At 45.5% G+C, this 15,454-nt stretch overlaps 1 protein-coding gene across 1 annotated transcript in view; it reads left to right on the forward strand.

Annotated features, from left to right (window-relative positions):
- The first annotated feature begins 2,510 nt into the window (after positions 1 to 2,510).
- Positions 2,511 to 15,454, forward strand: part of OXSR1 (oxidative stress responsive kinase 1) — an 87,332-nt gene continuing 74,388 nt past the window's right edge. Inside the window, exon 1 of the mRNA XM_014873671.2 lies at positions 2,511 to 2,791. Coding sequence (XP_014729157.1) covers positions 2,722 to 2,791 — 70 coding nt within the window. The 5' untranslated portion in view covers positions 2,511 to 2,721. The remainder of the gene's footprint in view (positions 2,792 to 15,454) is intronic.

The raw sequence follows: 15,454 nt of genomic DNA on the forward strand, positions 1-15,454 counted from the left end.
GGGAGCATTTTGTGTGAGAGCTTGAGTTGTGTGCCTGGTGTGCCAAGGCTTTGGCAGTGGAACACCAGCCCCAGGATATCAGTGAAATGCAGGAGCCAGGAGAAAGCCTCCATTCTGCTGCAGAATCAATGCAGGAGGAGGGCTCTGGCTACTCTAATCCGTGGTGTTTTACTGGAAGTCAAAAATTCAGGAAATACAACTCTGGAATTTTTTTTTCCTCAGGGAATTTTTTTTTCTCAGGCTACAGCCTTCTCACCTGAAAGACATCTGAAGTTTTTCCACTTCTCAGTCTCCCCTAAAGCCCGGTCCAGAGCGGAGGTGGATACACCAGGAAGCTGCTTTTCCACTTCACACTTCCACTAAAATTTCTTGTTATTACAAAAGAGCACTTGATTCAGCAGCACCACTTCACAGCTCTTTTATAAATAGAGGCATTGCCTCTGCCCTGAGGAGCTCACAGCCTACACGAGACAGGCAAAATACAGCAAATCAGGAAAAAGAGGATGAGCAGAAGTGATGAAAGAGGAGAAGGTGCTGCTTGGAGGGCTGAAGCTGGCTAAGGAATAAATGCTTTGTGGAATCCAGCTCCATGTTTTTATCCCTCAGCAGATTCAGGTTGGAACAACCCACTAAATGAATGAGTGACACAGCAACCCCTGACTTTTGATACTCAAAATGCTGAGTTCATTACAAAAAAATAATGCAAAATTTATGAGACCTGGCATCTATGAATGAATGAGAGATCTGGGTTTAAAAATATGGAAATGCATTTTTCATGGCAGAGCTGGAAAACTAAAATGTAACATCTCTCTATCTTCACGTGGCCACTTGTGGTCTTGCCAGTGAACATTTTAAATTTTAATTTCGATCAAAGCCTGTGGTTATTCTTAAAGAACAAGGCACATTGTGGACCTAATTCTACCCCAGTGGTTTAAACCAGTAAGAGTTCTGGCATTGCCTTCAGGGAGGATTTTTAGCCCAGAATAAGAGAATCCAAAAGATGGTTCTGAATATAAAAGCATGTGGTAAAATTAAGTGTATAAGTCTCTTTTTGTTGGTGGTGCCTGGCTCAGATCCATTTTTAACATGCTGTTAGCTATCAGAAATACGACACTAGCTACCCGGGTGCCTGCTCTGGGGTAAAACCTGTTTTTAATTGCTATATAAACTCCTTTTATAACATGGTTAAAAGATCACAGAGATGGTTCCGAGCAGTAATTAAGGCATATTTAGCAAATATTAAAAATGGCTCAGCAGGGGAATGTTTAACACAGACAAGCAGGAAAACAAACAGCTTTTCAGTTGGAGGTTCTGCCTTATGACAGAGTTGTGGAGTGCTTGCACAGCAGTGAGCGAGATGGGGCTGTGGGGCTTTTTGTAGAACACAAAAAACAGAGTAGAAGGAAGGAGCTGGTGTCCTGCATTACAGCACCAGTGAAAGCACTGTGGTCAGACCATGCCTTTGGCAGTGGCCCTCTACAAAGCCTGGTTCACCAGAGGCATCTCAGGAATTTGTCCTAATAAACTAAAAATACATGTAACTGATGTTCTTTGACCCACAGAAGGGCCTGACATCAAGCCACAAGAAGAACAGTGACCAGCAAAGGATGAAACCTGATACTGAGATTCCAAGTCGGTTATCCTGATGTTACAGTCCTGCATTGTAATAGTGAGATGCTGTTTTATCTCTTTTCTTGTTGGGAAAAAAAAATCCTCAAACTACAAACAATTTAAATGTATACATATTAGAGAGAGACATCAGCCTTCGTGAGTGTGTGGTGCCACTCAGCCTTGTATTCTTCTCTCTTTTAAATTTCAACTTGTTTTCCTCAATGACCATCAGATGTACTCCTGAATGCATCCAGATAAAAAAGCTCTGGGTTGGTGCGGAGCCTTAAAGCATGGGATGAGCGTGCAGGACATCTCCATGAAGGTGTTGGACATATCCACGAACGCTGGAACTGCAGCGTGGAGCGGAGAATTGCCCATCCTCGGGGGCTGCGAGAACACCAGGCCTCCTGACCCCTCACACTATTTTTAAACACGGAATGCGCATCCCTGGAACGCCTGGGCCCGGCCCCGCTCCCGCCCGCAGGCTGCGGGTCCCCTCACGGCGGGATCAGGCCCGGCCCCGCGGGCACAGGGACCCGGGAAACGCCAGCGCATGATTGACAGCCGCTCCACCAATAGGAGCAGCGGATCCGGCAGCGGGATCGCTGCCCTCCCTGCTCTTAAACCGGCACCCGCTCCCGCCCTGTGCTTGAGGGCGGGGACGATGGGCGCAGCCGCCATCTTGTGTGTGGCATCCCCGCCCTTTCCTCAGGGGCTCCTCCTCCGTCTTTCGCTTTGGAATCTCCCCTTGCCGGCCCGTCCCCGGAGGCCGGTGGTGGTAACCGGGCAAACCGTGGCGTAGTCACCTTCTGGCGGCTCTCGGGAAGCCGCTGCGCCACGCTCAAGATGGCGGCGGGCGGCGCCCCGCCGTGGCGGGCGGGGCGCACGCGGGTGACGTTAGGCGCTTCGGGCATGGGCAGGTGCAGGAGGTGGCGGCGGCTGGAGTTGGGCCGGCGGTAGCGGCGGGAGAGGAGGAGGCGGAGGAGGAGGGGGCTCGGGCTCGGCCGGGTTTCGGGGATAGCCGGGACACCGCAGCGCCTCCTCTCCGCTCCCTCGCCCCTCGGGGACGCTCCCCCTCGCGGCGCGGAGGGCGGCGGGCGCGGCGCGGCCATGGCCGAGGAGCCCAGCGCGCTGCCCTGGTCCATCAACAAGGATGACTACGAGCTGCAGGAGGTCATCGGTAAGCGGTCACCGGGGTTTGGGGAGGTGCAGGGTACCCCTCGGATCTGGGGGTGTCAGTCCGCTGAGGGAAGGAAGGGTCCGGCCCCCCTCAGCTGAGGGGGATCCTGTCTCACACCCCGCAAAGCAGTGGGACTGTGTGGCTTCCCCCTCCCTCAGCCATGTGAGAGTGTGAGCGGGTCCGTTCCCTCACAGTGAGCTGTGTGAAGGTCTGGGGTACCCTTCAGCTAGGGGGGTCTATCTCCCCACTCTGAGGGGTGTGAGGGTCTGGGGTGCCCCTTAGCTGGGAGGGTTCCCATCTCACACACGCCGTCACGGACTGGGACTGTGTGACCACCCCCCCCCTCCAGCCACGTATGTGGGAAGGATGTGAGAGGATCTGTCCCCTCGCCTTGCGGGAGGCTCTGAGGAGCGTGAGGCTCTGTGGGAGCCCTCTGCTGAGGCTGCTGCCCCTCCTCATCCGTGTGTGGGGCTCACGGAAGGGGATCTGGGTCTGCCCCATCCCAGGAGAGGGTTGTGGTGGTCGCGGGGCCCCCTGGCAGGGCGCTCCGCCCTGGCCTCTGCCCGCTCCTCTGGGCAGGGTCTGTGTCCCCTCGTGTCGGGGTGAGTGGGACGGGATCCACTTTGGGGGGGCTTTTCTTCCCACTACGGTGTGGTCTGGGATGTGCTGGGCATGAGGTAGTCAGCGGGAGTGAACTCCAGAGCTTGTGTGGGCTCTCTCCTTCTAGGGTACCCCCGCTCATTTTGGGGCGATCGCACCTCGCAGCAGTTTCGAGCCCCGCACTGCCTTGGTCCCTGCACGGAGGGTTTGGTAGAACCGCCGAACGAGCCTTTTACCCTGGGGTTTTGCCGCTGCTGTGCGTTTTCATTCATTGTCCTCAGCTCGAGGCCCCAGCCCTTGCCCTCTCCATTAAATGATTTCTTTTTTCCTTCTTCACTCTCTTTTGGCGTTAAACTGCCCAGTTACCAAAGGCCTCCTGCTGTACTGATTTATTGGCTGTCTCGACCATTTTGTTGGGGTGTGTTTGAGGGATATATTGCTCTAGGGCGAGTGTGTGACACATCAGAGGTGGTGCCACAGGTGACTCTAAGGTCAGTCTCACCCTCCGGAGGCTCGGAATGAAGCAGGAGAGTGGCAGGGCAGGCTCCCGGCCAAAGGGTTTTAGGAAGGAGATTAATTCTTTGAGTAATCTTTGTGGAGTGCTTTTATTTGAAGTTTCTGGATGACGTAGCACTGTCATGCCCAGGCTCTCCATCTCTGCCTCGTGGGGAAGCTTGTTTTGTGTTGAGGGTGGGAGAGTTTGTGAAAATGCTCTTTTAAGAGATTAAATCCTTAGTATTGTTTAAAAGTAGGAAGGAACTAAAGCTGTGGAGTGGGGGAAATCCTTCTGGAAATCCCTGTTGCTCTGTGGGATCAGGCTTTGTCCTCTCTCTCTGCTCAGAGGGAGTAGCAGTGCTTTAGGAAGGAGACCAACTCCCTGTAAAGACAGGGAAGATGTAATCCTACAGACCAGCCCTTTGAATCTCCTCTGGAAAATGTGCCCTGGGGAGGAGGATGTTCAGCCTCCCTGAGGAGCAGGAGGTACAGGTGTGGGGAGAAAGGGGGAGAACATGCTACCCGTTTCCTGGGGAAAGAGAACTGAATTTCTCTGTGTAGGAAATACTTCCTTTTCTTTTGAGAGCCTGCAAAGGGGTGCTTTGTGGTGGCACAAAGCAAGGATTTGGACCTGAGTAATGAAGGATAGGAGCAAATGCCTCTTTGTAGCTGGGAGCGGTATGGGAACAAAAGGGAATGTAAATACACTTCTGCTCTTGGGAGAACTTGATGCTGGAGATGCACATCCCACAGCCTCAGAGTACTGGGAGGAGCACAGCCATGTGTTGTCTTATATTAACTGACAGAACTTGGGGAGAAATCTGGAAAAAGTGTTCAATTTCTTCTGTATCTTTTCCTTGTCCCTCTGCAAACTGAGTTTCTGGATGTCGCCTGCTCACTGAAAGGTTGTGTTGGCATTTTGGCATGTGATGGAGTGTACACTGAGATGTGTATATTGCAAACATATGGTTTCTCTTTTTAACTTTCCTGTCCCCTGCCCCCCCTTTACTCATTTCAAACACTGGTGTGTCTGCCAGCGGCCTGGATGGAGATGTGACGCAAGTTTCCTAGCACGTATATGATTTGTGGGACAAAATGTCACTGTGTTAACTGAGCTGGACTGCCTTGCCTCCTGCTTCATGTCTCCTGTAAACCTCAAGGGTTTTTTGGTTGGGTTTTTTTCTTTTTTTTTTTTTTTTTTTTTTTTAGCTCTCTTTATAACTGAGGAGCTGTAAAGGTTCTTCAGCACAGAACAAAGAGACGTTCTGGTCTGGAAAGAGATGAACCTTGTACTGGTGCTTTTAAAGGATTTAACTTGTTTCCTGATGGGGAAAAATTACTCTTAAAATTTAGAGTGAATTTTGAGATTACCAACTCAGCTGGTTTTTTGGGGTTTTTTTTTCCACATAGAATAATGGAAACCCATTTGTAGTCCAGTTCTTTTATTTGTACTGTTTTTGCCTGAAAATAGCCATATGTGGTTTTTATTGGATGTGGATGGTTCCATACCACTGAAGTGCAGGAATAGAAAAAACAAGTTTCCTACCTACAAAGAGAACCTCTACTGTAAAACTGCCCCCCTGATTCAGGTTAATACTACATATAAATAAAAAAGGATTATTCAGCACTGGGGGTGACTCATGCCATTATAAAGGTGTGGATTAATATCCGTGTTGATTATGCTTGGTTAGTGTTAATAATTGCTGAGTAGCCTCCTTAGGCTTGAATAACTTCTGATACATTGAATCAAGGAACTTTGGTCAGATGAGAATCTGATTTCATTTTTAAAAAGGTTAAAATGCAGGTGGGGTAGAGGAAGCAATTTAACAAGCATTTCAATGAAATATACCCCCAGAGTAGCGAGAGTTCTGCAGCTGAAGAGGGCCTTTGGAGATGCTGCAATTTTTATCTAAAAAGCAGAATATAGTCTGTGCCGTGGTTGTGAAGGTGGTTGGTCTTCTGAGCGTGGATTGCATATAAATTACTGCAGTCTTCTTTTTGAAGCCTGCAAAAAATTCGACCTCATGCTGCTTGTGCTGATCAGATACTCACACATGCGGGTTCCCCTGGATCTCACAATTCCTCTTGGAAATGCTGGTAGCGAGAGTGAAGTTGGTTGGAACTGGGTCATTCTCCTTTTGCTACTTTTTTGGAAAGATGAGAGCTGTTCTGACTGTGGCTGTTTGATTTAGGAGCATCCCCTTTGCTGCAAACAGCCCGTGCCAGAAACAGGAGATAAATTAGTGGTGGGAGTGCTCCCAGGCTCTGTTCCTGTGCCCGCTGTCCCCTGATAGATTCCTTCACAGCGATGAGGACAGCACAGACTACATGAACAGATGTGGTGGGAGTTTCTTATCCCATCAGAAATCAAGCCTAAATTGAAATTTGAAGTCACCATTTAAGGAATGATTAGTTTTTTTAATGACTGTGGTTCAAGTAGCTTTGTAGTTGGGCTTTGCCTGTGAACATGCTGATCTTTTGGGGCTGAATATTTAGATTTCTATCTGTGCTTAGCCCTGTGTGGGAGAACTTTTTTTTTTGTGGGTAAAGAGGAACTTCGTAGAATTAAGGTAACTGCTCTCACAAATTTTATCAAGATGTCTGTGGTCATCTGTCTGGTGCTTGTGTAGCAGTCTCATGTGCTGAGAAATCACGGCCATTGAAAAAGAGCAGCCTGGAGGTGCTGACCAGGGGAGATTGGGGTCTTTGAATGTGAAAACCAGGCTGGAATTTAATAAGGGAGGCTCTTGTCCAATGATTACTTTAGGGTTTGGGGGTTTTTTTTGGAGCATGGTGTTCATTGCTAGCTGCGGTGCTTGTGTGCTGGCTGCAGCCAGTTTCACACTCCTGATATTTAAAACCCATTCAAGAAAAATGTTACACTGTACAAAATATAACTGCCTGAGCTCTAAATGGAGTGTTTGATTCAGTCTTGGTGCCATATGTTTTGTTTTAGCATTTCCTCGTGGATTCCCACTCCTCCCCCCCAGCTTTGCTGAGCAAAATTGATTCCTACACTGTATTCCCAGTATTCAGGCTGGTTAATTCATTTGAAGACTTTCTTTGTGTGCTCATTTTCCATATGAAATTGGTGGAAAAGCCTTAGTAGTTTTTATTATGTTAAGGCTGGCATTAAATTAACTTTGGGCAAATGTAGATAAGTAAAAAAAAGAGTGGTCATTCATAGTACTTGGTCTGCTTGGGAATTAAAGTGGGAGGTGCTCAGTACCAGTTTCACTGCTGCTTGGATGTAGACGAATATATCTTTTGTGATCTTGAGTGCAACAGAATAGCCAAGCTACTCCTGCATCCTGGCTACCTGGATACTTCATACATCTCGTTTCTTTAAGACCTTTGATACCATTGCCTTGCTAGAATTAGAGCTGAACTGAGTCACTTTTCACCTCTGGAGAAGTGAAAACAAAAGGTGTTGGGTTGTGCATGTGCCTTTTCTAGTGCCTCTGTTGTCTGTGCCCTGATAGAAAGGAGGATAAAATACACAAGGCAGCAAAATGAGGGTTTACAAAGCCAAGCAGCGATGGAGGAGGCTGGCTGGGAAGAATGTGGTTGTTAGCCTTGCCTGCTGGTTGGAGGGGAGAGCAGAGACGGATCCCACTGCTTTCAGCTGTTCTGGGGTATTAAGGAAAAAACAACATAGAGGTTGTTTCAGGTGCAAGAGGTCACACTTTCCTGGGGTTGGTTTCTATGTAGCAGTTGCTTCCAGTACTGTTAGGTACCTGGACCGATTAATGTTTTACACTTCCATTTCTCAAGAATCCATTTAAATCATTTCAGTTTAATGCAAATATCTTGGCTGATGCTGGGTAGTGTGGCTGTGCTGTGCTACTGAGCACACCTGAGGAGTGTACATGTGTACATGCTGCCTGACAAATGCATGCCTGGGAGGCTTCTTGCTTTTGCAGCTGATGAAATCTTGAAGTGAATCAACTCTTCTCCAGAATATTTGTCTATTTAAACTTGGCAGCATGTCTTTTCTGAGTGTTAGCAGCTTGCCCACTAAGCCAGAGTCTAGAGATGTAATCTTTTAATAAAAGATTGAGCTCTCTAAAATGATGGCAATAACACTTATCACTAATTGTATTAGTGTATTGCAGCAAACTATGTCTCGGTCAAATTTTCTTGGAAGATTTCCCCAAAAATGGACATTATCCGTCATAAATCTCTGCAGCAATAAATTTAGCTGTGGACATGCTAATGGAGCGCTTGTAAACTTGGTGTTACTAAACTTTCTTAATAGGGAGAGACAGACTTTAGGGCTTTGTGGGTGTAGAAGAATAGCTGTTGGAGCAGTGGAATTTGGCATTGCAAAATCTTTGAAATATCAGGATGCTGGGGTTTTCCAGACAAACTCAAACTATTATCCTGCATTCCCTTTAGAATCGAACAACTGAGATGCAGATATGAAGGACTTGGCTCTCAAAGTTGCTGCAGTTTCCTGTGACTTCACCTAAGGGAGTTCAGCCTTGACATTTCTAAAAAACACGTGAAACTGTCTCTCTTCCTGGCGGCCGCACGGGAAAGTCTTGGAGACAGGGCTAGGCCCCTGACTGACAGGCAGTCCAGGCTCTTAATCAGAGGGTCATAGCTCTTGGTGTGTGAGAAGAGATGGGGTCCCTCTGGTAGGCAAAATAATGCATATACTAATGAAAGGAGCCAGGCTAAGAACAAAATCCAACTTGTCTGGCTTGAGTAAGACAAGATCACTTTAGCAAATGGTGTAACTACAGCTGAATGGCAGCAGGGATGCAGGTGCCTGACTGAGTCCTTGATAGTGAGTGAGAATTTCCCATGTCCCTCGTGTGCATGGACATAAATGGACTCGCCTTAGTGTGGGGTTATGTCAGTCCTGAGTTTGATTCCTTAACTTGTCTGAGCGTGTTGTTTGCCTTGAAACACCACTCATGAGTGGAGTTTTCATGTTAATCATCACAGTCTGCGTATTCCTTGGTTTTCACCATATTAGGTGGTCCTGTCACACTGTAGAAGCAGGTAGGGATTTGTGGTGATACAAGTGCACAAACAAAAAATGCAGTACTTCTTTTTATAGCTGCTCAGCAGTTTCTTTTTTGAGTCCTTTCTCTCTCTCTCTCTCCACTCCTCGAGGTTCTTAAAGATTGTTGTTTCCTGGTGTACACCACTGCACACAGAATTTTTTGCTTAATGTGAATTTCCTTGTAATGAAGAAAAATTCCATCCTGGAAAAATACTTTGTCATGTGTCAATCTCCATCAAACTACAGTCTAACACACCTTGCCAGGATTTCTGAGACCTCTTTGGTTCTACATACTGGTAAGTCTGCAGGGAATGATGGTCTTCTACTCAACTTAAAGACTTCACAGATCCCATCTGTGAATGAATTAACAGAGTAAATTCAGAGCACTGATTCACTTTCTCACCAAATTACCATATTAGGCAAATCTTCCTTTCACCTCCCATCCCTTAGTTTTATACAGCTTGTACTGCACTCTTGTGAAACGCCACCTTCAAAGTCTGATAACTCAGTCAAATTAAAATGCATTTGTGAGGGAATACAGAAGAGCTTTTCTGAATGAGGTTTTAATTCTTTGCTGGATTTCAATTTTCTGCTCCAACTGCCTTGTCTTGAGAGTTTGGGGCAGGAGAGAGAACGACTTCTTGTTTTCTCTAATTTTGCTGTTCCATGCTAGACTGACTTTATAGCATTCTCTCCAATGGATATTTCCTTTGAGCAGGAAATGAGCCTATGTAAATTCATTCTGGAAAGAAAAGGTATAAGCAGCTGTTAAGGAATAGTGTGAATTGAAATACTTCAGTGATCATCTCTTACTGTAGTAAATTCTCCTTGGGTTTTGCCAGAGTTTTACTGTTTTATAGTCATGAATGGTAATTTAAGGACAAACTTTACTGCTTACTGCTAGCACCTTGCTAATAATAAAGCTGTGTGGGAGGATGCTGTTCCCATTTCATCCATCCACAGAGTTGAATTAAGTTAAAACTTCAGAGTGAAAATTTGACCTTGAGTACCCACCTCACTTCTGGTAAGATCTGACTGAGCACATGGTTTTTCTGGTGGTATCCTCTGCTGGCTTGTTGTGTGGAAGAATTGAAGTTGGCTTTTGCCTTAGAGCAGAGCTAATTGAGAAATTTTGCAGTTCATTAGAAGGGAGGGTGTTGTCGGGTAGGAAAATGTCTAAAAACTATTCGTGAATGTGGAATTGTGTTGAGGTACTTGTGGCAGGGTGTGAGATTATTGCATCTTGGGCCAGTTCAACGTGTTTTGTAAAACTGATGGTTTACTAAATATTGGATGAAAACACCATAGTTACTGTTGGACAGGTTGTGCATTTCCAGTTTTGATTCTGAGTTAGGCTCCTGTTCATTTTCAGCCTTGGGGGATTTTTAAGAGCATTTCCTTAGGTTCTGGGGCTTATTCCAGCTCTTCTGAAAAGGAAGCCTTGAAAACAGTGCAGAGGGTATTGGAAAATCATGGTATTTGAAAAGTGAGAGAGCACATTAATGGCCGTAGGATGAGAGCACTTAGAGAATATTTTTCTTAACAAAATTATTGGCTCAACTGTGCTCTGAGGTGGTACCTGTTAAGTGGGGCAGTTGGGAATTTCAGGCTGTCTCCAGCTTCAGGTAGGCAACAAATATTAGCTTAACTTAATGTCGTGAAAATTCATCAATTAAAGACAATGCTTCTTACTGTGGAGTAAACACCTTTCCTACAAATGGATTTCATGGTGTCAATTTTCAGAACAAAACCAGAAAGCTCCTGTCACTTATTTTGCTGAGACACAGAGCTGGTGAGGACTTTCAGGGTCATGGAGCTCAGTCCCCTGCTCTGGCTGATCCAAATTGTATAATCCTTATACTGAATTAATGAATGCTTGTGCTGGAAATGGCACATGGGGGAATTACCGACACACGTTCTATTAAACACTCAAACCTCCCTGTGACCCTGTCATTGCTGGATGAAACAGCTGCTTAATGGATTCCCCACGACAGTGGGAAGTGACAATGCCTTGTCTTTCATAGCATGTGGCTGAGGCTTGGTGATTTTCTTACACTTCTTGCTTTATGTTCAGGCTGTCTCTGCAGGGATGGTGAAGGTGCAGGAAAGCTGAACCTTGGCGTTTGTGCTGTCTCCACACCTTAAAGGTATTGATACAAATGTCTCTGGTTTGTGATTTCTCAAGATCTACCAATGGAAATGGAGTTCTTTGGAAACTTGATGTGTTATGTCTTTACGTCCTAGACCACTTCTTTTTTGAGCCTCTGTCTCTCACCATGTGAGGTAGTCATAAAATCGTAGAGTTGTGGGATCGTAAAGATTGGAAAAGACCTTTAAGATCATCAAGTCTGGTCAATTACCCTGCACCAGTGTGTTCACCACTAAATCCTGTCCCCACGTGCCACATCCAGTGCTTTTTGAACACTTCTAGGCATGTGATTCCACCACTTTCCAGGGCAGCCTGTTCCAAGGCCTGACTGCCCTCTCAAGTGAAGGTGGTTTTCCTAATATCTGATTTTAAACCTCCTGTGGTGCGACTTGAGGCCATTTCCTCTCATCCTGTCACTTGTTACCTGGGAGAAGAGATGGACTCCCACCTTGCTGCACCCTCCTTTAAGGGAGTTGTAAAGGGCAATAAGGTTCCCCCCAGGAGCCGGAAGCAAGTTGAAAGGTGAAGTCATCAGTTCGATCCTTTTACTAAAGTAAAAATAGTCATTGAGGATGCCAATTGCTATCTAATAAATAGCTTGGTATTAACTGCTAATAAATTCCTTGATATTGACTTGCAGCAAACTGTACTTTACTGGAAAAAGCATCTTGAGTGTGAGCAGTTTTCCTGTTGAACGACTCAGCAATGTAACTCTTATTTGAACAGCTGAGAGGCCTGATGAATTGGCAACCTCAGCTCAGTTATTTGTCCAGATCTTAAGGCTCAGGATGGTTCTTGTTACTCTTGGTTAAAGAATATAATTTTTAACTAGTGGGCTAATCTTGTGTTCTGAATAGACTAATAGATGCAGAAAATATTTACTAGATCAAGATATTTGCTGAAAAGAACAGATAATAGCCTTTGAGAGAGGATATATCTGATACTTAAAAGCTTATTTACCTAAAATAACCACGGTACTATCAAACATCTGCACTGTAAGCAGGCAGATTGTTCTGTAAAGTGGAAACCTGGCCAAATAAAATATCCTCTACAGCTGACAATTACATTTGAGACAGAGTTCAGAGATAAAGATTGGGAGGGAAGAAAGGAGAACACTGGCTTGGCTACTGTACCGGTGCTATGTTTTGAGCCTTGGTAATACCTGATGACAGCCAACATGATATTTACATTGCTGCATATACCATGAAGGCAACTGACAGTGATTAAAAGGGAAGGATGAACCTTCTCCACTCAAGTTGCTGTGTTTGGAAATGAGATGTTTGAGCCTGCTATCCATCGTGTAGAATTAACACTGCATAGCTGCAGTGCCCTTTAAATTAGCCAGAGATGTTGGCACAAAATCAAATAAATATAATTGGTTTCAAACTAAAAATCTAATTTAGGCATGCTAATAGCATCTTAAGTAAATGTGGCAGGTCACGCAGGACTTGTGTAACTGGCCCTTGGAGCTTACTGTAGTTACTGCAGTGGGGAAAATGGTCTCAGAGGTGTTCCCCGAATCACCTGGGTACCTTGGACAGCTGGAGGGTGTTTTGTTCAAGGTATGATGGGAATGTCTGCTAGTCTGGACTGATTTGGGATATGTGAGGGCTGTGGGAGGTTAGGCATACAGCCAAGGGCAGCACCCTCTGCCACCCACTCTTCTGTGCTTTGGTGTTTGCAGTGGAAATTTTGGAAGAATATCAGATGGGCTGATACTCCTCCCTGGTAATCCTTCTCTCTTCTGACACCTTCTGTGGCCAGTGGCTTTTCCCCTGGTCTTTTTTTTTTTTCCTGTTGTCTCTTGCTCTGATGTGGAGTCTGATGCTGGGGGCTGCAGCTCTTTGTCATAGGGAGGCAGTGGAAAGCTCGCCTTGGCTGCATGTGTGTGGGCTGGTGACTGCAGATGAAATCAAACAGCAAAGTGACAACTTTATCACATATCCTGCTGACATGCTCCGCATGGCCAACACTATTCCTTGCCCTCTCTTCCAGTTCTGGCCTGTTCTATATTGACAAGCTGACCACTTTTTCTCCAAGCCTGTCACTTCCCTGCTTAGTCTGTGAGGGTTCTCAACCTGAATGTTTGCTGAAGGTGGAAAGCAGGCGACTTTTTTCTGTGTTCAGGGCCCAAGAGATATTGAAAGGTTTTTGAGAGAACAATGTGATGTGGGGTGAAAATTTCCATAAGACTCCTCTTCCTCTCTGCAGAAACCTTGGGATGGAGTTGTACAGATTACAGTAGCTAACCTCTCTCCAGCTAAGAATTCAATGTCATTTATTTATTTATAGTTTAGAGTTCAGTGGGGCCATGGGGAGATGTACCTAGCTTGGGGTATTGCCCATCAGTTGCTGATGACTCTGAAAATAATACTGGACTTCTTAAAAGTGATTGGATTTGGGTTTATATTCCTTCCGAGTCTGAGACGTGAATTAAAGACTTGGACAATAAATCTGCAGCATCAAGTGTTTCTGTATTGGTGCACCACTCAAGGAAAAACATGTTTAAGTAAGCGCTGGCAGCACTTGTGATCTTTGCTGGCTTATCCTTCTCCACTGTACATGGAGCAACTAGGGAATCTTGAAATACATTGTCTTACATGGGCAGGAACCTCTGAGCTCTGGACATGATGTGTGGTTTGCAGTGGTATTCTCAACTGTGAGAGCTCTTGTCAAGATGTTGAATAACTCACTGTCATCAAGTTTATGTGCTGTTCAAATGTTTTGGCTCTATTTCTAATGGGACAGCAGACTTTGAGAATATGCTTTTCCTTATTTTCTGAAATTCTTTGAGCATGCTTGATTAATACTGGAATATCAGTTGTCTGTTGGACATGGCAGTTGGTGACATAAATTGAGCAAAAACTCTCAGGCTTTGAGAAAGACAGACAAATAAGTGTCTTAATAACAGAAATCCCTTGTATTGTGAGTACTGTTTGAAATCTTTGGCCTCAGAACTCAAACTTGAGCCCTGGCTGTACTGGAATAAATGATCAGAGAGCATTGCAAAGCAATACACCTGCAATTCAAATGAAAAAAATAGGAATTAACAAGTGCTTTTAACTGCTTTTTCCAACTCTTCAGTAAAAGGTCTAGTCTTTTTTCCTAGTCATCAGATATGCTGGTGTGAAATGGAAGTCACTTGTATTTAAGTCTTAATTCTCTGCCTGGGCTTGTTACCTCCCTATCCTTGCCCTTTCTCAGAGGGTCGTCCAGCACATGCCCCATGTCTCACTGTACCTGCAGCCACCTTTGGCTTGGACCCAGCTGAATGTTCCCAGCACTGGGCTGTGCTCAAGGTGAGCCTGAACCAGGAATGAGCCTCCTGCATGCAGTGATGTGAGTTAGGCTGGACTGAAGGGCGGGGTGACATTTTGACATTGATCGCACAGAAATGCAAAATTTGTAAATGATTTATTTAAACCAGGGTTGTGCTGTTGTTCCTAAAACCTTTTCATCAGAAATACAAGGGTAGCCATTGTCTTGTAAATGTGGGAGTTCAGTTGTTACACTCCTGCAGGATTGTTGCATGCACGTGTTGTGTGTACTTATGCTGTGATATGTAGTCCCTGGGGATTGCTGGTTTTCCTCCACCCCCAATATAGGCTTTAAATTTGGTTTGCTCACAACTTTCCAGTTAAGTCTGCTTTCACTTTCTGCCTTTGCTTATGCTTCTCTGATTTATTTCTTCTCTGCACTGTATTAGGTTTTTCTCTCTCTCCTCTCTAGAAAGTATCTTTCCATCTCTGCTGTTGTGAGTTGAGAGAAGGTGCACCAAGTTAAGCCTGGCCTCTTAGTACCTCTACCAGGGTTTTAATAGTGCTTGTGCTGTGGATGTCATTCTTCAGCTTGTAAAGAAATGTAAAGCCCTGGTACTCCTCTCAATAGGCAATAGTATTCACAGTAGATTTGTATTGGAATGAATTGTGGAAAAGTGTCTGGGAGTGAGTGTGGCTGTGTTGGCACAGCTCTGGGAGTTTTCTGGGGGTAGATGCATGTCTGCACTCCAGTTTGCTGTGGGAGGAGAGCTGTGCTCATTCCTGTGCTTTTGTAACTTTTGTATTGTGGCCATGGATTATTGCTCTGCTGCTGCTTCAGTTTACCACAGGCTTCCCATCCAGGCACAGAGCAAACCCAACCAATTCTCTTACTGGTTTTGCTGCTGCTGCCAGTGTCTCTAACAGCAGTACTCAGAGCCAGCTTGCTGTTTGAGCTCACTCTGAGCAGTCCTAGGAGCACCCAAATTATCTTCCTGCTGATTTGGGGCTCTAACTCCACTTCTAGAATTGTTAACACTCTTCCTGCAGTCCCATGCTGAGTAGATGATACTTTGCTGTGTAAGCTTTTTCCTCTCCACAGGTAAGCAGACTTTTTGCCCCCTCAGTGGCAATACTAGGAGTATATC

Source organism: Sturnus vulgaris, chromosome 1 (genome assembly GCF_052056855.1).
Source record: "Sturnus vulgaris isolate bStuVul1 chromosome 1, bStuVul1.hap1, whole genome shotgun sequence".
Classification (NCBI taxonomy): Eukaryota; Metazoa; Chordata; class Aves; order Passeriformes; family Sturnidae; genus Sturnus; species Sturnus vulgaris.